Source organism: Epinephelus fuscoguttatus, linkage group LG9 (genome assembly GCF_011397635.1).
Source record: "Epinephelus fuscoguttatus linkage group LG9, E.fuscoguttatus.final_Chr_v1".
NCBI lineage: Eukaryota > Metazoa > Chordata > Actinopteri > Perciformes > Serranidae > Epinephelus > Epinephelus fuscoguttatus.
Window position 1 is genome coordinate 28818763 of NC_064760.1, and position 25184 is coordinate 28843946.

Genomic DNA, 25184 nt, shown 5'->3' on the forward strand with positions numbered 1-25184 from the left:
GAGATCTTGCCTCCGGAAGAAGAGCGGAAGAGCCCTGGTTTCTGGTTGTAGGCTGTTTGTAGTCTGCGTGATATTGACCAATCATGTTTGAGCCGGCTGCAGTTGTTGCCAGGTTAAACGGTCCGTGCGGTGAACTAACGAGTCGGAATATAATTGGCTTCACTGCAAACTGAATCCATCGCAATGGTTCAGCATATTTACTTATATATAAACGAAAGTCGGAAACGGAAATTCGCCTCCTCTGCCCAAATCAAACCGGAATGCCAAAAAATCAAGGTTCTGCCCCCAGAGGCTGTATCGCCATCTGCCGGAAGTCAGACGCCCAATACAGCTGATGGGTTCCAAGAATGACAGTTAACTAACTATAGACTGAGAAAAAATAATTAAATTCACTGTGCTGCTGAGAGACTACTGTCGGCAGCTACTGGCAACCTTTAAGGTGGAATGTTGAAGTTGAAGTTATGAATCAATCAACACATCTGTAAGGACCAGCGTGCATGAGTTATCAGCAAAAATGGGATATACCTTCATAGCTATGTTTTCATTAGTTTATAGTCACCCTGAAAATGTGAATCGTTATGTTATAACCTGAGAATGAGCCGTTTGTATCTGCATATGGAGTAAGTTGCATTGTCACGACTTGGCAACTGTTGTTTACCTGCACACTTGGCACACAAAAGAAGTTTCAGTTCTGCACCCTCACCAGTAGATGGCACTAAATCCTACGCACAAGACCTTTAAATGTCAATATGACAACTTTGACAATTCAATTAGTTTTTTATTGTCTCTCTTGCATGACATATGCTTTAGTGATCATTGGATCTCCAAGCACTTAAAAAATGGATTATCTGAGCTGTAAATATTATATTTCCTCACTTGGAGAAAACAGTGGAAAAGTGTAGTTCTTGGCGTTCTGTGCTCCAGCAACACTACACCCCTGCATATTTCCCAAAATGCCAAACTATTCCCCAGGAGAGAGATGGATGAATACATTCAGGTGAAAAAAGAACAGGAAAAGGAGAGAATTAAGAGTGCAAGGTGAGAGGAGAAAGAAGAAGGATGACCCTGCCATTAGTCTGTGACTCGGTGGTGTGGTCGAGCCGACTCTGTCATCTTCCCTCGAGCCCCTTTAGCCACTCATCTGTAGCTGACCTTGCATTGGCATGTGGGCTGCTTCTTTCTTCCACATCAGAGCTGCTGTCTTGTGAGATTGCGAGCAGGACTGAATAGTGTTGTGCCTTTCTGCTGCTCTGCAACTTGATAGCACCTGATCAGGGATTCCTGATTACTATTCCTGCATCTGTAATCGTCCGCTGAGGGTTTAATTTACATCAGGCAGCCGATCCAAGCTCAGCTGCAGCAGAGCACAGCAGAATACAAAAATCTGAAAACAGATCTGAAAGTAAAAATATGCTGAACATATTTATGAATCCTTTGAATTGGACATTGTGAATTTGTAATCTCCTCAATATTCCAGTAACAGTGCATCGTATCAGGAATGTGTCACATTGACATCCTGGAGGCTCCCTTTGAGGTGAACCGCTCATAGTTTGTTTGCTGGGTTGAAGTTATGCTGGGAGGCTGTCAGAGCTCATCTCGGCTAGGGTGACATGTGCTCAGGCACACTTGCTCTAACACGAAATTACATCTCTGGCTCCTGATGCGTATCATGTCCCCCAGGCATTTAATAAACAAGAAAGCTAGTTTTGTTTATCATCTGCTTTTCCCCTTTTCAAAATTTCCGCGATTACTCAATCATTCAAGATCTGAGAGGGGACACCCGGGGGCTTTGAACATTCGAGTTTGGTAAAAATTGATGCACGCGATAGTTGAGGCAGTGAAAAGACAGTTTTGTTTAGCAGAGGAATTGACTGAAACTGTGAGGGAACTCAATTTTCCTAACAACAAGGCACAACTTCTTTCCATTAACACACAAAGCCCATTCAGATGTTCCTTTTTCTTGAATTAAACCCAGTGTGTTTTGTGAGGGCACCGCTGCTCAGAAGACAAGCCTGAGGGTGAACCAGCATCATGATGAATTAAAACAGGCTACAGTCCCAGTGAGAAGGAGCCTGAGACACTCACACACACTCAGGATAAAATATAAGATGACAACTTGCAAACCAAAGCCTTTAAAATTGAGTTGAGCACTGAATAAAAAGGCTTCAGTTGAAATCTGAGATCGGATTACAGATTACTTTGAAGGAAAACAACCAGCTTTTAGAGTTTTCTATCATTAAAAGTGATGTATTTAAAAGTGCGAGTACACAGTGGGAATAAAAAATACATTTAATTTTTTTCACGAGGTCGCTGACACACTCAAAATCGTTCTGTGCAAAAGAGGCAGTGAGCCAATCTCGTGCATATGACGTACACATGCTAGGATATATACTGTATTGACTCACTGTCCGAATGTATTTTGGTGAATACTTACTAGTTACCTGGACTTTTTTTCTTGCTTGTTAACCAGTTTGTCAAGAGTGTCGTGTCAAAATGGATCGTAATGCACCGACAATTCGGTTGATTGTTTCCCTCTCGACATGAGGGAACAGTGTCTGGCATGGCTGAAAGGAATACGATGACAGCAGTGTCACAATTAAATCTTTACAACTGGTAAATGAAGCACATCCTACGAAAAGGCACTGGGTGAATCATGGCACACATCCGCAATGACACTCCACAGAAACTTAATGCAGGTAAAACATCAAGTCTATACATTTAATTCTGCTACATTGTTGTTCGTCGCAGCTGGCGAGGGCTTGCTCTTCAGGCCCTCTGTGGCGCATCTGGAGGTCTCCATGAGGAGCAAACGTGGGATGCAAACTGCAAGGAGGATCGTTTTGTATTCTTTACGGAAGTTTTGGTTTAGTAGTCCATATATGACGGCGTTGAGGCAGCTGTTGAAGTAAGCCATGAAGTAGCTTGTGACAAAGAGCCACTCAGGTATGTTGGGTGCAACTTGTACAGGGTTTATAGCTACAGCCAGGCCTATGAGGTTAAGTGGAGCCCAGCACACTGCAAACAAAACAAACACCATAAACATAGTGAGGAAGTTCCTCACATCACTAGGTTTCAGTTTGGTCCTTTGCTCCGGTTTAACCCGATGTTTCACTTGAATCACCAGCACCCATATCCTCATGTAGCAGTAGGACACCACCAGCAGTGGGATCAGAAAGTGAATGATCACCACTGAGATGGTGTAGTATGAGCTGACCGTCTGGGCGAAGGTGCAGGAGTAGATGCGGGGGTCGTACTGCAGCGAGCCGACAAAGAAGTTGGGCACCGTGGCGATCGCGGTGAGCAGCCAGGTGAGCCCCAGGTAGCAGCAGGTGTTCCTCAGGCTGTACAGGCGGTCGTAATGGAGGCTGTGGCAGATGTAGCAGTACCGGTTGATGGCGATGGCAGTGATGTTGAAGATGGAGCCGATGACACTTAAGCCCATGATGAAGCCGCTGGCTTGGCAGTGCAGGTCACCCATGGTCCAGTCATCGTAGAAGATGGCTGTCAGGACCAGAGGGTAAGGGTACAACGCAACCACCAGGTCCGCTACGGACAAACTCACCACGAAGATGTTGCCTGGAGAAACAGAAGAGGTTTGTTTATTATTAAAAAGCATACAGCACTCCCTTTTCACTTCCTGCTCCGGGTTAAAATAAACTGGGTCACAGGAGGTACGACTGTGATTTACTATCATAAAAGAGTCGCTTCACTGTGCCCTCTGTGGCTCATTTGGGCTTTTACCATGTACTCTCTGCTGCACTGATCTGAGCCGAGGCAGATGCTTTATCATCACAGCTCTGTCAGTGTTGCAGCCCCCTTTGTTCCCCACTGTAACTGCTTTAAAACGAACAACATTTTTATTGATTTTATTTCTACGAATAGCAATCGTAAAATTTCTCAACAACTACTGGTGGATTTAAACATGGTACAGATATCCATGGTGCCCAGAGGATGAAGTTTTCCCCAAGTGACATTGGTGATCCCTGATTTTTTTTGATTTTTTTTTTTTTTTTTTTTTTTTTTGCAACCATTAGATTCACATTTATAGTTTTGAAGTATTTCTTGGATACATTTCCATGAGGCCCAGTTCCAGAACAAAATGACCTAGGGTGTATCTAAAATTAGTGTGCATGCACTACTAGCCACAGTGCAGGCCAGCAACAGCAATAAATGAACAAAACAGCTTATGTCTACAGCATGTTATTCCTTTCCTACAGCAGTTTGCTTTATGAGTCAGAACTGCACCCTCCATCTCTGGTCCCCAGCTTGACTTCTGCCATGATGTTGTGCCATCACAGTTTGCGACAAATACGACTGATGCACATCGGCCGGGCTATTATTTCCTTAAATTACTGAACTCAACAGGCCTTTATGGGACAGGCCTCTAATTCCTTTTACACAAAACTGTTGCTCAGCAAAGATGGGAAACACATCAAATTGTTTATGAAGCCAGTATGAATATTACTTGTATAAAAATTAGACAACAAATAGCATATCAAATTTAATTTATTTATTTGGTAGCTCAGGGCAACAGGGCATCTGAGAGGGTTATGGCATCCTGACACAACAGAACACTTTATCCTGTTCAAACAATATTTGAAGCATGGATTAATTTTCATGAAAAACCCTTTGATTCTTTTGATTGGCGGACCCTTACAGACTAAAGGATATAAATAACTTAAAGCTTAATCAAGGAATGGACATATATTCTGACTTTATGATGGCTTTAGAGGAAGGGAGTCACCACTTGTTTCTTCATCATGCTTGTAAATCTGAATTAATTCGGTCTTCTCCGTCGCTCATGGTTTCAGTATAATGACCTGAACAGTTGAATTGTGGCGAATCCAACTGAGCTAACAGTGTGTAGCATCTTCATATTGACAAAAGTTTAAACATTTATATTTGTATGTGCGATCTAAGCAGCTAACTAACACTGTTCAAGTGGGTAACCAACAACCTGAGAGCAGTAGCTCAGTCCATAGGGACTTGGGTTGGGAACCGGAGGGTCGCCTGTTCAAGTCCCCGTCCGTACCAAATATGGAGCGTGGACTGGGAGCTGGAGAGGTATCAGTTCACCTCCTGGGCACTACCGAGGTGCCCTTGAGCAAGGCACCGAACCCCCCAACCACTCGGGGCGCCTGACCAAGGGCAGCCCCCTCACTCTGACATCTCTCCACTTTGTGCATGTATAGGTCCTGTTTGTGCATGTGTGTGTCTTTCAGACCTGTGTGTAATTGACACCAAGAGTGGAAAAAATTGAATTTCCCCTCAGGGGGATTAAAAATTAAAAAAACAAAAACAAAACCTGTTCTATTAAAGGGACTGGGCATTTAATGGAAGTTCTACGGTAAGTACTGTTTGGTGAATTAGATCATTTTCATTATTACTTTTTTTGTGACATTATCATCATTAAGTGTTATTTATTATATTATTTTGTATACCGTTTTCAACTTAGGGTGCAAAATATTAAATTGAGTGTGCAATGCATGTTTTTTCACCCTCATGACATCCACGTCCCCTGCAGGATGAACTGTAATAGTTCTGGTGATCCTCTGGCTCTCCATACTTGGTGTTCAGTGCTAATAAGCAAATATCAACACGAGAACACGCTAAACTAAGATGTTAAACATGGACAACATTAAACCTGCTAAAAATCGACACGTGACAGATTAGCATCGTGATGTTAGCATTTAGCTCAGAGCACCTCAGCGCCTGACTACAGCCTCAGAGCCGCTAGCATGGTTGTAGACTTGTTTTTAGACTCATGAATTACTTTCTCAACACACCATCACACCATCACAGGAAACAACAGAGTTGTTGTACACTGATATATCTGGCAGGTCCTCTCTGAAAAAATGCTCACATCAGGCTGTTCGCATTATAAAGCTTCTCTGCCCCTGGGAACAGACTGTCGAACACTGAGCTTAAACATATAAAACCCAGGACATAAATAGTTTCCGACTGATTCCAATCAAGTTCCTGTCCTCCTAAGGTCCGAGCTGATGGTAGTGTGACACTGGATCTCCTCAGAAGACATGAATTATAGAAAATGACGTCTGATATTGTTATAGTGCAGCTGCTCTGGGTGGGGGAGAATAAAACAATAAATCAAACTGTAATGTGTCAGATAACATGATAGATAACAAGAACATACAGTGCAGCGCAGCCACAATGCAATTGAATTGGTGTTTTGCAAAGGATGCATTAGCTTCCCAAAAGTTTGGAGCGGATGGGCAATAAAAAAGTCTATTGTGTGTGTGAGCTACACATTTTAGAAGTCAAAACTTGTGACAAAGTAGAAATAAACTCAGCGTTAAATACAGTTCAGCTTTTTAAAGATGAAGGTCTTTTTTATATCATTATTGCTCCATGTAAACTAGTCCAAAAACATGATTACATACTGCTCGTCATTATTTATCCAGCTTCTCATGCACCATGACATCAGTGGACCAATATAAACATTTATGCTCTCTGTAAATAATCTGTAAAGGATTATATATAATGTGCCTCACTTCAACAACACTTGGTGTCAGACGCTGGGTTGATTCCAGGGTTGATATAACAAACCACCTTCTGAAGTTGAAATGTGGAGGCGCGAGGCTCTCGCTCACTCAGACAACAGCTGAAACAACAGCGTTGATTGGCAGATATGAAGGGAGCGGATTTAAAACACATGTTGGCCATCAATCCTGCATTCAAAGCGTGTTACAACCCCTGCACCCTGGAGACAACACAACTACAGTATGTCTAATTTCATTTTAATCACTTGAACTTGATTCATCAAATGTGGTAATAAAGAAATTAACAATATGAAACATGATGTCATTTTATTCCTGTAAACTTTTCTAACTGCGGGGACTTTTTTGAGTTTTGTTTTTCAGAAGGAGAAGAAAATCAGGTGTCAGTCGCATGTCTCACCACAGGCCTGCCACAGGTATTCAAACACAGTCAATTTCCAAGATATTAAAACAGCACGAGCCATCTCTTAAGCCTGCCGAGATAAAAATAAAAGCGTTTGTTCCTCATCCTCGAATCAGCTCAGTGGGCAAATCTGTCAGATTGTATTTGTGACGCTCACAGTGCTCGCTGTGTGCATTTGTCATTGTGCAGAGGTTTTTATTCCTCGCTGACATCATGTGGCTCAGTGTTATCATGTGCGCTGGCTGGACAGGGGCACGCTGCAGCCTTATAGCTCTGTCTGGCTGAACCCTCTCTCCCCCTTATCGTCAAGAGGATGAGGTAAGTGCTAAAACACCACTGAGAGGATTGCTGCGAAGTGGCCAGATGACTGTCTTTGTTTTGTTGGCATCCATTATTAAAACACTGGACCAAGCAGTACCTCTCGCTGTTTAATTAACCAACTTGCTCATCACGCCCAAACTCACAGCACTCAAAACGATTATTGTTTTAGTGTAAGAAAGATGACCAACAACAATATTCTCACGCCTGAACACCAGAGTAAAGTGTCCACTGACATCTTTTGGAGCTATTATTACCAACGAGTGTGGGTTGAATAGAGCTTAACCTGAATGCTGATTGGTTGCAGGCCTACGGGGACAGCATGCCTTTAACGTCTCTGACACCATTGGCTCTGTAATTATCTGATCCCACTGCACGCTCTCTCAAAAACTGTCGACCAAGTGAAATGTTGCATCGAATCAACTGATCCTTGCTTTAAAGCGTCTCCCTCCTGAGAGCTGAGCGACCACCCCATGAATTCCCCGTGTATCTCCCTCTCATTGTCTGTCACACGACATTTTGTGGCGCATGAAACATAAATCAAAAACGTTACGGCAGGGAACCATTGAGCTCTGCGTGAGTGGAACAGGATATTTGTCACCAGAATCATCCAGCACGCACCCAGGCTGCAGCATATTCAAAAATATATTAAACAAAAAACTACCTCCCACCCAGCATATAAAATAAACCTGTTTTAAAATAGGCTCCATATACAACTTATTTATGGCACATTGCTTCATTCCAGCTGAATAGCTCTGAATAAGAAATAAAAAAACAACGAGGTCAAATAAAGAAGGAGTTGTGCTGGAGCAAGAATAGGTACATAATGAAGGTGTAGGTGCAAGTGATAAACAAACCAAAAGACAAAACAAAAGAATGCCTGCCTTCTTCAGTCTGACAACTTGCATGGCTGTGTGCACACGTGAATCTCAGGGGCTTATGTTTCCCTCTGTCAAACCCACCGTCTGCATCCCATCACTCTCACCGCTCATACAGGAAACGTGATATACTACGCTTTGATTCACCCAGCTATATTTATACACCTTTTGAAAGACGGGTGAATTCATAGAAACGTGTAGGAGGTTTGTCTTTGCTTGGATCCGGCTCAACGTCAGCAAGGCATATTACTACAAGTGCATATCCCAAATTAGATTATACTGGACTTAGTCAGACATGTTATCATAAATAAGCAACAATAACCTTTCGGCAAGGGCATTAGCGCTGATGAATTAGTAGTGACTACTTCATGAACTCATGTTCAAGGGGCCAGAGAATTTTTTCGAAGAAGTTTCACATTAAACTGACACAAGCTGCCTTTTGGTGATGCATCCCGCCATGAGCCCGGCCAAAAACATCATCGTCATCATCAAAAGGCCATCCACCAATCAGATCCCTTATGTCTGAGTAAATAAGGCTCACTGGCCCAAAGAGAAATCAGACCACCGGGACACAAGCAGCGTCTGGTTCCAACGGCGTTTCACTCGTGAGGTGCAATCCCGGAACCACGAGGACCCATAGTGGATTATGCAAATGTGAAAGAAAGCAGCCTCCTGCATTAGAAAGAGATACCGGATGTAATGTAAACTTAACAGTGCATTTACCTTATCTCGGCACAGTTTAGTCAAATAATCTTAATCTGATAACGTCCAACCTCCATGCTGACCACATTACAGAACTAAATGTCATCTACTGTTTTGTTGTCGGGAAAAGGAGACATGTTTAATGTAGTGTGCTAAGTGATATTCCCCGTGGATCTGAGCTGTCAATTTAAATTGGCTTCTGGTTTGACTCACTAAGTCCACTGACTCAATTAACCCCCCTCTGGACACTCGGGGTTTTAGGTTTTATTCATGACTGCAGAGTGACTGACTGAGGGGACGCGGTGCATGATTTATCAAAATTCAATCTCCCATCCTCACACACCCCACAACCCACAGCTCCTGCCACGGAGGTGCAAGCTGCGCACAAACGCACAGCCGAGCTTGTCCTCTCGTTATTTCCTCCATCTGCTCATCATTCTCTGTCCCTCTCCCTCCCTTTCTCATGAGTGCATTTTGAGAGTGTATTTTTAGTAGGGTTAACCCCAGTGGGAAACTCTAGTGTTAACACCCCATTGGCAGTCCTATGGTGCCATGCTCTACCCTTTGAAGAGTCACTGGATAGATCCTGTTACATTTACGCACTTGAGAGAACCTGTGAACCTTTAAAAAAAAATTGAACATATGGCACCAGTTCTCCTCACACACATGGAGATAATGGGGACAAATATATATCACTCAGATGATGCACCAGTATCTACCAAATGTGCGCACATGCATGTGGTTGTGGTTTTTGTGGTGAGTGGTGGGCAGCGGAGGGATATACGGAGGCAAGGCGAGTGTTGTTGAAGTGAAGCAGAGCGGAAAGGTCCTGCTGCAGAGTGTTAGGAAGCAAACCAGCAGTCTGAATAGTGTGTAATGGAGAGAGGGAATGTTTGCAGCAGTGTGCCTGACACACTGAATTCCACAAAAATATATACGTCTGAGTCTTTACCCACTGTAAATCATACGTTAGACCTCACACATGAGTCAGTCAGCAGCCCCGGAGGTGTTATTGTGTTATACTGCACCTTCACAAAACAGCCATCTATCACAGATACTGATTTTTATAGCGGACACATCTCTCTACAGCTGTTTGCTCTTCTTCAGCTGCGTCCGTGCTTTCCTTTCCGAAAGTCTGTACAATTAAACATTCATACAAAGTGAGCCAAACCTATAAATAGCTCGTTAAGCACAGGGAGCAGATTGATGATAGGCTAACAGCAGTTACAATTTCAGTCACCTAAGGACACTTAAAAACAAAACTGCTCTGCTGGAGTTGCAGGTTTCTGCTCACGCATGCAAACCGAAAAAGACGCCATGACACTGGCGAGGACTCTCGTGAGGACTCTCGTGAGACTGAACCAGTCAGTCAGTCCAATTAGAGTGGGAGAATGGTGACATGAGGCCAGTAATCAGCGCACAGGCCGTAGTCCGCCAGCATGGCGAAGACTTTTGAACAGGCCATTTACTCCTGCCCTCTTGTTTGAGACCAGTCGACTGTGGCATTTTTTTTTGCAAACCAGATAATCAAATTATTCCCCGGGCTCCTAAACTCCTGGCCAAACCACTTTAGGCTGGTATGCACAGGAACACATTGGATCTGTTATGTAATATATTTGAAATTGTAATTAAAAGCTCATTATTCCAAACAGTCGCTGACCTAATCCCGCTGCCTGATTCGCATGTACTCATTAGCATCATGTTGTGATTACTGAGTTTAGTCTTTTGCCTCAGCGGTAGGCTTTCCTGACTTTGCTTTCAACTAAAGAGTTGCTGGGTATAATGATGCACGGTGCTTGATCTCCCGAACCTTAACAATGAAAGCTGCACAACATCAAATAGACATTTTATTTGTGCATCTCTTTGTTGTGGAAGACACATCTCTGCATTCTGCTCAGTTGTTTTTGGCAAACATAATCATGAGGTGAGCTTGTGCAATTTGTCCAGTTAAAGCAAAAGGTGCTTTTCTATCACTCTTGTAATGGGAGAATAAAATTGGAGTTGTCTTTTTATGACTGCTTCTGATGTCGTAAACCCTTAAGTGCTCCGATATGTTATGTTAATTGCTGTCTGAGTGTCTTGTGACTTTTTCTTTGGTTCTTTTCTTTAATTGCTACTTCAGTTTTTCCGTGCCAGACAATAAACTCAGACTGTAAAGATGTTGTCTGGGCTTTTTATATGTGGAAATGGACACTAACACACACAAGTGCCTTCGTTTAGGGATTGTACTAAAAATTACTGGGGCTGTTTTTTAAACCATGGAAAGCAAGTGCAAGTGGACCAGAGAAAGTAAGTGCAACATCCTCACCCCCACTAACAGCTAGAATAATATCTCAGTGTTAAATCACATTTTTTAAAGTGAAACTGTGGAACTTTGCACCGTGCTGTGTTTACCGCCCGATTTGCTTTTGATAAAACTGTTGGAAGGTTTGTCTGTGACAAAGTGCAAATAGAGAGGAGTTAGACATTTACTGACTTGACTCAGTACTTCAAGTTCACTAATATTTGCTTGCAGATGCCAAAAAAAGCCACCAGTCATTCCAGGACAAATAAGACTGAAGCAGCAAATTATCTGAGTGTGATGAACTGAGACAGCATTTCATTGCTTGTGAAAGGAAAAACGTGGTATTGCTTTTATTTTCTGTGACTGCTTATGCTGTTGGGGGTTAAGGGGGTGCTGGAGCTTTTCCCAGCTGACAATGGGCAAGAGGCGGGGTACACCCTGGACAGGTTCCCGGACTATCACAGGACTGACAGAGACAGACAACTATTCATGCTTCCAATCACACCTGCGGGCAGTTTAGTCACCAATTACCGAACCATCATGTCTTTGGACTGTGGGTGGAAGGCGAAGCACGTGGAGAAAAGCCATGCTGATACAGGGAGAGCATGCAGACTCTGCACAGGAGGACTCCCCCACCATGGGCTCAAAGCAAGCCCTCTTGCTGTGAGGTCAGTGTTGCCAGATCTCGTGAGACAAATAAGCAACCAGGCCTGTGAAAACAAGCCCAAAACAAGCGACTTTTTCTACGGAGCTTCCCTAGGTTCCAGTGAGAGAAAATTAAATAAACTGTGTGCATGGTTTTACAGTCCGTGGGGACGGATTTTAAACTGTGGGTACAGATTGTCAATTTCATTTCAAAACATCCATGTGGACAGATAAGTAAACTATGCGCAGTTTTGCAAAACTGTACCCACGGTACACAGTTTATTTTTCTCCCCCCTGAGCTTCAGGACAATGACCACAAGAGGGAGTTAAACCACCTTTTAACACTAATTAACATTAGAAAACAGATGGGATATCAAATATAGACTGATGTACCAAGTACGTTATATACACAGTAAACCTCTGATAATTAAAATTTGCACACACAAATAAATATCATCCTGAATTCACAAATTATTTATTTATTATTGCTTTTTATGCACTCATCTAACTTTTTTCTTTTAGTTGCAGGACTGACGATTTCCTAACCAGAAAAAAAAAAATAACACATTACCCTGCTCTGCCTCTGATTGGCTAGTACTCGTTGCCATTGGGGTCAGAGCCAATTAGAAGCAGGATGCAGGTGGGAAAAAACTCTACTGTCTCCTGTGTGTATGGAGAAAGGGGGGGAACAGAGGGAACAGGCAAGACAAACTATCCTACGTTTAAATAACATATCGAAAATATCTGCTTGACAACTTATTATGGAGCTGGGAACAAGCCCAAATAAGCAACTACGCTTTAGAAACAACCCCAAAAAAAACGCAACCCGTGACTACCGATATTTGTAAGCAACTTTACAGAAAAACAAGCCCAAAGCCGCTTATAATAAGCGGACTTGGGAACACTGTGTGAGGTGACGATGCTAACCACTGTACCACCGTGCTGGCTATATACCAAAACAGAGTGTATTCAGTGTTTCCTGAAAACTGAGATAGTGGCTCAGGGACTTAGCTAAGTCATATCACCTGCTAGTCGAATATGATGACAAAAATAAACCTTGATATTCTTCTGTTTCGCACATGAAAGCTGTCTTTTTTATATAACTATTTGCATGGGTGTAAGTTTCATTTCATCACTGGGGGAACACATATGAAACAAGGGATAGGACGGCCTTCTGCAAGAAAATTTCGAGCATCAAACACTTCAAATTCTGGTGAGTTTTTATGCACCAATTGTCTGCCCAATTTTATGGTGTAAAAGTCCTATATTTTTCAAAATAAAAGTCCTCTGCTACTTTTATGTTTTTATTGGGTGAGGGGACAAACGCACGTGTTCTAAATATTGAGAGGGATGTGTCCGCTGCGTGCCCCCTGAAATCTACACTACAACTATTTGTATAACTATGGCCTCGTCTACACGTGCACAGATCTTTTTCTAAACTGATATTTTCCTGCTTGTTTTGACCTCTTGTCCACTTGTCACCAAAACAAAGATTTTATAAAAGTTAAAAAGTGCAGATTTTTCAAAACTGTGGTCACTGTTAATCTGTGTTGATGTGTAAAACAGAGCAATAGAGAAATGATGATGTAATCTTCTCAACTGGTGCATGCCTTTTGTAGCTTTGTGTGATGAGCTTATGCGAGAAATAACAACTATAGCTGACGCTTTTGTTAGCACTGTGAGGTCTAATGACTGCTTAACACTTCACAGATGAACAAAGGCATCGGCTGCACCCAGTGTTTTTGCTCCCCCTCAGTGTCAGGGGTGTAAAGTCTGGCAGATTTGGATCAGACCCGGTCTGACCAGCAAATTCGGACACTGCAGAGTGGGTCTGTTGTCGATGAGAATAGGAAGGAAAGCATGTGCATCCTTGAACTGAAGTGGAATCAGCAGTGATGAGATCTCCAGTTGGTACTTTTGTGACAAGGTAGACTGCTGGCGAGTCTTTGTTAGGAGTTGTTTTTGGACAATTTTTTTTTTTTAATGGAGGGGAAAATAATACATTTTCAAAAATATCTCTATATGTAGACAGGGCCAAAGTACATTGGAGGCAAAGGCTGAAATAACAATAACATAAATCCGGGGTTAGAAAAAGATCAGAAAATCCTTCTGTCTATCCTTCAGCCAAAAGAAAATGTACAATGCCGTCCAACTTTTCTGACCCCCTCCATACCTTACACTTTCACGCACTCCCTTAGTTCGTAGAGCCAGACTTAAAGAAATAACTTATGTACTAATTCCCAAATGAACTGGAAATGGCTTGACCTGACTTAGAGGCTATTTGAGACACCTACATGCCTCAGCGTAAAGGAGCCAGCTGAATGATGATGGCACATTTGCTAAGTAAGAAAAATGGCACTTAAGTGACCATAATAAATATCTTCTTCACCTTCACACTGCTGCCTGGACACTTCCAAATGTCAACACAACAAAATACGAGGTTGTGTTCAACATAAATCCTGCACAAAAGGGCACTGAAGCCACACAAAGGCGCATCTCACCTTAGCTGCTCATGGGACACTACCGGTCCTGATGTAATGTGATTTATCTGGGATGAAGAACCAAGGATAAAGCCAGTTGGGGGGGAAAGGGTTGTTATTATTTATGAAGAAATATGAGGGCAGGCAGGCAAAGCTGTGGAAACTCCATCACACTGAGACTGGAGGCTCGCATAAGATAGCAGCCTGATTGTTAAGCACAGAGGTCACACGCTACACTATATTACATAATTATAGTTATGAATGAAGAGAGGGAAGCAGGGCATCCCACAAACTGTATGGAGACAGACATCTTTCCTTTCGGCTTTGATGAGATGTAATTGATGATTCTTTCACATCAATTTTGACAGAATTTGTTACGCAGACACGTCTCCTACATCTTGGCCATTTAAGCTGCCGTTTCCATCAGCACATTTATTTGGGTTTATGGCAAAACCTTCACCGTCTCCTCATCTCACCTGCATTCCTGAGCTTTTTGTTCCTGTACACGGACAGGATGACGAGGAAATTGCCCAGGATGTCTACCACGATGGTGAAGATCAGCACGCTGGCCAGCGCAGTGGACACTCCGGCGGAGGAAGCGCTCAGTCCGCGGTCACTCTCGTTGCGGGACAAACAGCTCGACCCGTTCTCATCCTTCACCTCTAAATCCATCTCCCCTCAGGGTGCAGCGGCCATGGTGGGAATGCTCCAATGTTGGGGGAAAAATATCTACAGACTAGAAGAAATTTAAAAGGACTTCACTGGAGGGAGTCTTGAACTTTTTGATACTCCTGCTCCGCCTGTGGAGTAGTGGGAGGAAGACGCGAACCTTGCCATGATAATTAGATTATTAATAGATTTATGTAACCTAATAAGTTAATTTCCAAAGGTGATAAAGATGCCAGAAGCTCGTGTTTCATTGCCGTCCTCAGTGTGGTCCTCATGAGTCACCAAGGCTCTTCCTGCGCGCTGCTCCATTCTGCCAGGAGGGCTCGTCCAGAAGGCATGTGAGCGCACAGGAGTGCGTAATGGAAATGCTCAGGATGCGAGGCTCAAACAGGGCGACGGAGAGTCCCGCACTGGCTTTTTTAGGGCATTAATTATTGCGTGTGTGTTTAAATCTATCTGCAGGCAGCTTGTTAAAAATCAGCTATTGTAAACTGTTTTCCAAACTATACATGGTCTGCGATCTTTGCGTCCTGACCCTCTTCTCTGCAGCAGTCTCATTAAATAATAACAGCACTAAGGTCCGACTGAGTGTGGAGTTGTTGAGAGCTGTGCCCAGGATACTGATGCTTATTATGATTTCCAACAGCAGCCATTAACAACTTGTCAGGTCTCTTTCTGAGCGTCATTAAAACAGAGCGCTTCTCCTTTCATGCGCATGGAAATGGCGCCTTCGTGTGTCCAATAGAGACTTTTGCAAACGGTGAAAAACAAAAACAACTTGTTAATATTTGACACTTCATATTTTTTTATTATAAATCCTGCATTACTGGTGCTATATAAAGAACTACACTTTGTGCATCCTTAAATAATAATAAACCAAAGGGCCCCTGGTCCCCGGATTTCCACAGGGGCCCAACATTACAGGCTCACTGTGTGGTAGCTGCTTTTTGGTAATCATTACTTTCAAATTTTTGAGAGAATTTGCTTCATTGAAGTCCAACACCGAGTGGGTTCAGCATGGTTATGTAGTCCTGTGGCACTGTGTCAAAATCTGATTCTAAGTTATCGGTTTGTTTTTCTAAATTCAGAAATTCCAGTTGACTGAATTAAGTTATATTTCATCAAATTATTTTTTATTAACTCACACACAGAAGTCCTTTGGCAGGTAGTGTTTCACTGAAGGAGCACTGTTTGGTTTCTGTGCAAATTGTTGCAAAGGTTTCCAATCTGGAGAGCATTTTTGAAAAGCTTCATTTTCAGGACTGAAAAATGTCGGCATAGTGAGAATGACATGACAAAATGGAGAGAAAAAGATGCATTTCCAGATTTAGAATGGTCGCTGACACGGTCTGATAAACAAAGGGTGATCACAGGGGAGGGGACATAGTGGAGGTTTGACCAGCTGAGACTGAGCAGAGTAACCTGACTGTGGCTGTCTCCTGAACAGGACGATGGCTGTGATGCACGGTCTTGTTATCTGCAGACCAAAAGAGGACGAAAATGACATGAATGAATGAATGAATGAATGAATGAATGAACTTTATTTATATAGCACCTTTCATGCACAAAATGCTTTACAATTCAGCAGCAGAGACAAACAGCAAAGAAATAAAACCATTATACAACACACGAAAAAAATCAAGTAATTAAAAGAAAACTATTAAAACAGATAGCTGCTAGTTAAAGGCTATACTAAAAAGACATGTTCTGAGTTTTCGGTTGTCCACTGGGCCGGCAAGTCTAACACTTAAAGGCAGGGTTTTCCATATTTTTGGGGCGTAGCAGGGAAAGGAAGCATCCCCAAAGGTTTTTGTAGTGACAATAGTTAAAAGAGCAGCTGCAGGGAGTCTATGATATAGGAGGGGACAGTGCCATAAGAGCCTTAAAAACCAGTAGAAGGATTTTAAAATCAATCCTAAAAGATACCAGGTGTATGGTCTCTCTTTTAGTTTTTGTTACAACCCTGGCAGCAGCATTTTGCATTGGCAGTTTTAGATAGGCCAGTATATGGGGTGTTACGATAGTCAGGACAACTGGAAACATAAGCATGAACAAGTTTCTCAGCATCTCTCTGCTTCAGTAGAGGTCTTCCCTTAGTCATATTGTATAAATGATAAAATGCAGTTTTGGTTAATGAACTAAAATGAGCTTTAAAAAATGAGATCAGAATCTAAAGTTGCTTGAGGTCGTGTTTTTGTGGCCAGATCAATCAATCAATCAATTTTATTTATAAAGCCCAATATCACAAATCACAATTTGCCTCACAGGGCTTTACAGCATACGACATCCCTCTGTCCTTTGGACCCTCGCAGCGGATAAGGAAAAACTCCCCAAAAAAACCTTTAACGGGGAAAAAAACGGTAGAAACCTCAGGAAGAGCAACTGAGGAGGGATCCCTCTTCCAGGACAGACAGAGCGCAATAGATGTCGTACAGAACAGATCAGCATAATAAATTAACAGTAATCCACATGACACAATGAGACAGAAAAAGAGAGAGAGAGACAGAGAGAGAGAGAGAGAGAGAGAGAGAGAGAGAGAGATGCAGGACAGATGGTAATGACAGTAGCTTACAACAACATTAATGAAAGTAATAATATTATAATTATAGTTCTGACTACTGTGGTACAATATGTTGAAAGTATATATTAATATCTGATAGTATACATATGTGACAATAATCATATGTGTATAATAACAGTAGAAGTACGACTAATGATAACAGCAGCAGCAGGAGGCATCTGGCAGGACCACGGCAGCAGCACAACCACACACGTCACGCTATCCAGGCACCGCTGCAATACGAGTTAATCTGAGAGACAGTGGAGCACAAAGGCTCCGGAGAAGAAGCCGAGTTAGTGACATCCAGAATGGCCAAGTTAGCAAGATGCAGTAATAGGATACGAGAGAGAGAGAGAGAAGGAGAGAAGGTGCCCGGTGTATTATAGGGGGGTCCTCCAGCAGACTAGGCCTAAGTCAGCCTAACTAGGGGCTGGTACAAGGCAAGCCTGAGCCAGCCCTAACTATAAGCTTTATCAAAGAGGAAAGTCTTAAGTCGAGTCTTAAATGTGGAGACGGTGTCTGTCAGATGCTGCAAATAAAGTGTGGCTATACCACCTGTACTCAGTCTTGCTTCACAGCGAACAAATTGCATCCCCTATAAACCATCTCAAGTGTGTATACATAAACAGATTGTTTGTCTCCCTGTGCAGGGAACAATGAAGTACAATATGGAGGGCAGCTCCACTTATTTAAACCTGCTGTGCTGTGTTATATTCCCGAAATAACCTCCATGTAACATATATACCAAATGTGCTCCAGTAGTAAATATCTGCGTGTATTGTAATGTATTGCAATTTCATTCATTCTTCAGAAGAGGGAGGAAAAGCTCTACCAGGGAAAAATATCCCTGCTGACGGAAGAGGAAATTCAATATCCTGAAACAGAGGCTACACTTTACTGAGCCCGATGCCTTCTTATTGCAAGATCAAGCGTGTGTCTCTGCAGGCAGAGAATAAAAGCATCTGTGCTGGTGAAATAAAATGTGATTGTTATGGAAAAACCTTGTGTTAAGATTCAGTCTGCACAGGTTTTGTTTGAGGCAGTGGTTTACTGGATCATAAAATGCTACAAGTAAAGGTCCTGTAAGATGTAAGCAGCAGTTGGAGTTTGGAGTTTGAGGTGATCCTCATGTAAACTCTTGGAGAGATGATGTGCCAACTCCAAAGCTACATTTTGTAAACTTTTCCAGTTTGGCACCTCATTCATTATACATAACTTTCTACAAGTAATTATAATGCAGTCAGTTCCCCAAATTATGAAATTCAAATTACACTCTTGACACAACACACTGCTTAATCACTTTCATTATAAGGAAAATGTGCATCCCTGTCAGTCAGTGCTGTCAGAGGTGCTTCAGTTCAGACTGTGGCTGTGTGATACAGTGAATACAACTTGTGTGGAAAAAACAGACAGAGTCCCCAGGGTAGATTTCACACAAGTCAGCAGAGAGTTATAGGTCTTTGGGAAATGTAGACGTAAACACCCTCATGGTTACAAAAGAGATGCCGAAAGTGTCAAAAAGGCCAGTCACATTATGGGTAATCACAAGACAGGTTTGACATCTTCACTGTGTGAGCAAGTAAGATTTACTTGTTGTGAGTGGTGGCATGTTCATCCCTCAGGGCGACCCATAGTACAATATACGCTTAGAGAAAAAAAAGTCTTGCATGTTGAACATTAGCAAGCATTTAGATATTACTGAAGGAAAGTGTTTCGCGTTCACGAAGAAGAGGTGGTGATGGTGAAATGAACTTTTCTGGCCTCATTCCCAGGAACATCGCTGTACTGGAGGCCAATTCTACAAGCCGTGTAACCACAACTTCCAAGCCCGCCACGTGATAACATGGGGCCAAAAGATACTCTTTCTCATAAATTGTGAAAGAGATGTCTTTAAATCATTGAATGCATGTTTTTTTAAAGTGTCACAAGCCACAAAGAATGACTTCTTGTACCGCCAGGATCATTTTGAAACTCTAGAAGAGCCGCACAATTAAATAATTGTATCCCCACTCATGTTTTCATTTTGTAGAAAGTTTCTCAGGACTTGTCTAGCTTGGGGGCCACAGATACTGTGCCTGTAGTCCTTGCCAAAAGTGAAGACACAACTGTTATACACTGATACTTTTGTGCATTCAATATTTGCAAACACACTGGCACAACTGACTATACTGTGTGTGCCAGTCATATACAGTATATGCCCCATTTAGGCACACTTGCAACACAATAATGTCCCTGTTTATAATAGTTCAAAATAGCACCACATTACGTACTGTATCTTAATCAGGAGAGACTCATTCTGATGAGTATGTATGAGTAATATGAATAGTTTTTTGGTGATTATGTTGTGATCCATTTACGTTGCTACGAGTGGTGAGACTCAAGATGATGTCGTAAAATGTCGTTACTTCCTGTTTAAATTGGCGATATGCATCCCCGTTTGTACCATTTACAACCTAAATGTAAACAAAGATGGATGCCTCCAGGAAAGCAGTCGTCGCTATTTCAGTAGCGGAGCCTTTATTATTAGCCACACTGCTAGCTACTTTCACCAACACTAACGGATAAACAACACATACACAACATTCCCAACTCAACAACACATCATAAAGCATTCCCATAAGGGCATTATAATGTGTACGAGTAATTAAAATGAAGATTCAGATTTGCTAAACAGTAAAAACAATAAAGAGCAGAGCCACTTATGGTAAATTTAGGGCACAGCCATCTTTGCTTTCATCAGTCTTTCGAAACTTGTAGTCCTCTGAGTTCGTATGAGACTGCTACTGGTAGAACCGCCTCAAAGAGGCATGTCATGTCGGGTCGCTGCGTTATTTTGCGCAGCTTCCTGTCTTTCCTTTCTTACTAGCGGTAAGATCTATATGGAACACACTATTAGACCCCATCATGATGTCATATATTTAAGGAGGGTGGTGAAGTCGTAGTAAGATAGGGAACCCCTCCGGAGTTTAAATGCTGGTAGTGGGGTTGATGAGATGAAGAGGGTGCTCAGGATCAGGATGTGAAGAAGAGTGGGTTTTAGCAACAACAACATTCTCACTCCAACCTCGTCACATATCGCCGCTTGGTCGTGGATTCTCCATGTCTACATGTGATGTCTAGGGTAGCCTGGGTGCATCCAACACATTCTCACACCGACCTTGTCACATATTGACATTTTGGTCATAGACTTTCCACGTCCACATAACCAAGGTACCCTGGTGTGTTGGTTGGTGACATTCTGGGAATTTAAGTTAAGTTCTGCCTGTTACAAGCACTGTCTTCTTTGTTATGTTTCTGTTCAGAGGAGGACCCAAATGCAGATCAACAGACAGTCTGAGGTTTTAACAAAAAACAAGCTTTAATATAGCCGATGGGAAACATCCAGAACCGCGAGGCAACTCAAAGTCCAAAGAAAGCAGAACAAAAAAAAACCAAACTGAAAACCAACCAGGAATAACACGATGAACGGCAGAGGAACACAGATAGAACTGAACCCAGGACGAACAACAGACGAACTGACAAAGGACAAAGGGAAACACACAGGTATATATACACAGAAAACTACTCGCAAGGACGAGACATAGCTTGGGTAGGTAGACATGGGCAAAAGGAGGGAAACAGGGATTGGCTGACAACAAGGATGGAGCAGACAAGACTAATACAGAACAGGTGTGAAGGGATGACTCAGGGAACAGGCAAGGATTAACGAGACAGGTGTGACAGAAAACAGGCAGGAAAAAAAACACAAAGACAGGAACTATAACCAGACACAAGGCATGAGGAGAGAAGCTACAAAATAAAACAGGAAGCAGATTAAACATGAATGAATAAGGGTTAATAACGCATTGTGTGCAATAGACGATGCACACAATGCGAGCAAGCGACACAAGCGACGCGAGCAACGCACTTCCTTTCATAGTCAACACAGTGAACGCAAGCGATGCAGGTGACACTTGAAATGTAATACATCGCTCATGCAATAGGGGGCAGCAGAGTCACCGGTACATTCCGGCTAGCTAGTATCGCTGTAGCTAGCTAGTACTGCTATTTTATTAGAGTGCAGGGCACTAGAACTGTCATAAATGGGGGTGTGCCCGTACGAGTTCCCAAAGTTTTTCCTCCTCGCCCGCCATATTTCATACCTGATTCTTCTGTGAATAACAAAAAGTGGTTAATTTCAAGTACGTCGCTTGCGTTATCACCCCCGATGGCAATGCATGGTATTACACCCGTCACTACGTCGCATATCAAAAAAATGGACAACACATTTTGAGATGCAAGCACGCATCATGGCGGCCAATGTGTTTCGATGTGTCCCAATGCGTTCGTGTCTGCGCACCTTTGCGTCGACTATGAAACGGCCCTAACACGAAACAAGAAACACAAACAGAAAACTCTAAAACAAAGTCCATAGGATAACAGAATATGAACAAAAACCCAGGATCATGACCATTTTCACAGGAAATAAACGCACTACGTCAGTATAACGTCGCAAATTGAATTGACCACACATCGTTGGGTTTAGGCAACAAAAGCATGTGGATAGGTTGAGGAAAAAAGAACAGGGTTTGGTTTTAGAATATAACGGGATGCGAATACAGGTGAAAGTCTGTGTTTGTTGGACCCATCCACCACCCCTTCCTTCCACCTGCCCCGCCTGGACTTTCACCGCCATAACTTTCGTCCTTGTCTCACTGTGTTTTCTCCTGACACCACCGGAGGCTGTTAAACTATAACGGCAATTAGCTTCATATCATGCTGATGTTAAAGGACACCTTTTCTCATTGGTTTCTGACACCGCAAGTCACTGCTCAAGTGCTGGATTTCGAACACTTCGGAATGAGACTGGGCTCGTGCATCTGTTGTTGACGTTCTGGGACATTGTGTCAATTTCAGCCTGTTAAATGCATTGTGTCTTTTCAAAATACACTTCAAATTCACATTTTTTTTTCTTCAACAACAAACACACATGGTTAAGTTTAGCCAACACCACCCTCCTGGGTGAGAGTCAGTGATCACTGGACCCATCCACCACCCATCCCGCCCTCCTTAGTTGCACTGTTTAGGAACAGTCACACACATCTAACTGGCCTGCTGCGATAATAAAATAATAAAGTCACAATGTCCTCAAACAAGTTAACAGCATCTTAGCTTGTTATTACTGCTAAAAATGGTCAAACCTGCATGCCATACCAAACTGCAAACATCATAAAGCATCATAAACAAGTTTCAACCATAAAATCTGATCAGGTTTTGTAACTGTAGCATTTTGCTTTGGGACTGCTTTCACACAGACTTTGCAAAAATGGCCACCATCCTGTTTTTACATGGATTAGTGTACATTGCTTTTGGTACCACTAGATGGCACAAAAAAGTGGCCATGTATGAGGAGAGCAGGTCTAATGAAGAGTAAGGTGCAGGAATCTGTGCTCATATGAGGACACACATTCATAGGAGGTTAAAGTTTGACAGAAGAAACATGATTATATGATGGAAATCGTGGTTAAATGTGATTGGTTAACTGATCAGCTGAATAGAGGAGGCAAGGAGGTGGGGCTGAGTGAGCTAGAGAGAGAGCAGTGAATGAATGAAGCATAAAGAAAGTCTCCCTGATTAAAGCTACGCTGAGCTTCATTTAGGTACACAACAAAACTACAGTAAGGTATTGACTCAGTATGCATAGAGTCCTAAAACCTGTAAATAGTGAACATTTTACCAATCAGAGTTCCCTCATCTCAAATAAAGGGATTTTTTTGAATGGATTTTTGGTTGGATGCTTGATATAAGGTCTGTGGTTAACACAAGCTTAAAAGACGTTCACATTTACGTCATTAAATACCACACTTGTGAACTTTAAAGTGTCTATGTTCCTTAAAAAGGTTGCTAACCATTGGCTAAATGAGACATTATGTCAAGTGACTGTAGTGTAGTTCATTTGTAGCCTAACATTAGCTTTTACTTCTGATGATTGCATTTATGCTTTTAAAATCATAAAACTGGAGTTCATATGTGAAGAACAAGTGTGGAAGTGTCATAAACATGTGTTTGCCACAGAGCTTTTGTTCTGTAATAAGCCAAAATCCAGTGAAAAAATCCTACAGGCTTTTTGACAAGGTAACCAGTTTGGTGCTAACTTTCGCATCGGCCTACAGAAAAACATCATCCCTGCAGCCCTTATGGAACTGAGCCACTGTTAACGAAACATGTTTCACCTGTGCTTTTCCTGCTATGACGAGTAGAAATGTCTGCTGTGAAAAATGTATGACCACTGAACAAAAATATAAACACAACACTATTGACTTTGCCGCCAATTTTAATAAGCTGAAATGAAAGATCTAAGACTTCTCTCCGCACACAGAAGACTTATTTCTCTCAAACTGTGTGCACAAATCTGGTCAAATCTGTGTTAGTGAGCACTTCTCCTTTGATGAGATAATCCATCCACCTGACAGGTGTGGCATGTCAGGATGTTGATTAAGCAACATGATTACTACACAGGTGTTCCTCATATAGGAACAAGATGTATATACAAACACATATATTTCTGCAACACTAAAACACTAAATAAATAAAAAGGTGTATTATATTACTGTCAGATAATATAATGTGGATGGAGAATACCCCAAATACCTGTCCTGTAGCTGTTCTGGAGCTTTCTGCTATATCACATGACCTTCATCAACAGATGGAACCCACTTCTCATTAGATTTAAGATGTTAAATTTGAATTATGCTTTTTCTGAGCACCTTCACAATTTCTCATCCTTAAAAGTTGTGTTTCAAATTCCAAATCTTGACAAGTGGTGTAGTGGTAGATGAGGTGAGTGTGCTACCAGGTAGATGGGTAGGTACAGATGAAGAAGTGGTTATACTCTCCTATCTATTCCAATGGCTTTTTAGTTGATTGGTGGGTAAACTCCATGTATCTGTGTATACCCTCCACTACACCACTGATTTTGACCTTGGAAACAGTCAGTCAAGGTCACTCGTTTGATCATATCACATGAAACACAAGAAACACTCATATCTACTGATGAATTTAAGGGCACTAAAAGAATGTGGTGACAGATGCATGTGCTTGTTTTTCCTGAGAGGCCACTATGTTTGAATTGTTGTTGTTTTATTGTGGATTTTTGTATCATATGTTGTATTGTTGTATTTCAACTGTGTTGTGATTTGGAGCTACCTTGGCCAGGTCTCCCTTATAAATTTTCCGTCTCAATACGACTTCCTGGTTAAATTAAGGTTAAATGAAAAATAAAATACATTAAAAATGATCTTCATCAGACTAAAAGAAGGTGCAGCCTTTGTTTGAGCATTGGTTTATTGTGACAGATATTCTATTAAAATTCATTCATTCATTCATTTTCTGTAGCTGCTTATCCTGTTAAGGATTTAAGGATCCTATCCCAGCTGACATTGGGCGAGAGGCAGGGTACACCCTGGACAGGTCGCCTGACTATCACAGGTCTGACACATAGTTACAGACAACCATTCACACTCACATTCACACCTACGGAGAATTTAGAGTCACCAATTAACCTGCATGTCTTTGGAATGTGGGAGGAAGCCGGAGTACCCAGAGAAAGCCCACGCTGACATGGAGAGAACATGCAAATAGAAGGGCTCCTATATGTACATCTGTACTGATGAAATTGATATTATTTCATCGAATTCCTGTTAAAAAGCAAAACATTAAATATTGGTGCATATTACTTAAACTTTATA

General features: G+C 42.1%; 1 protein-coding gene across 1 annotated transcript; it reads right to left on the reverse strand.

Moving 5' to 3' along the window:
* Positions 1-2406: 2406 nt before the first annotated feature.
* Positions 2407-15005, reverse strand: mtnr1c (melatonin receptor 1C). The gene is made up of 2 exons (XM_049585699.1): positions 14705-15005; positions 2407-3576 (listed from the first exon to the last, which is right to left on the reverse strand). The coding sequence occupies exons 1-2, from the start codon at positions 14898-14900 to the stop codon at positions 2711-2713; spliced, it is 1062 nt and encodes a 353-aa protein (XP_049441656.1). The 5' UTR covers positions 14901-15005; the 3' UTR covers positions 2407-2710.
* Positions 15006-25184: the final 10179 nt, after the last annotated feature.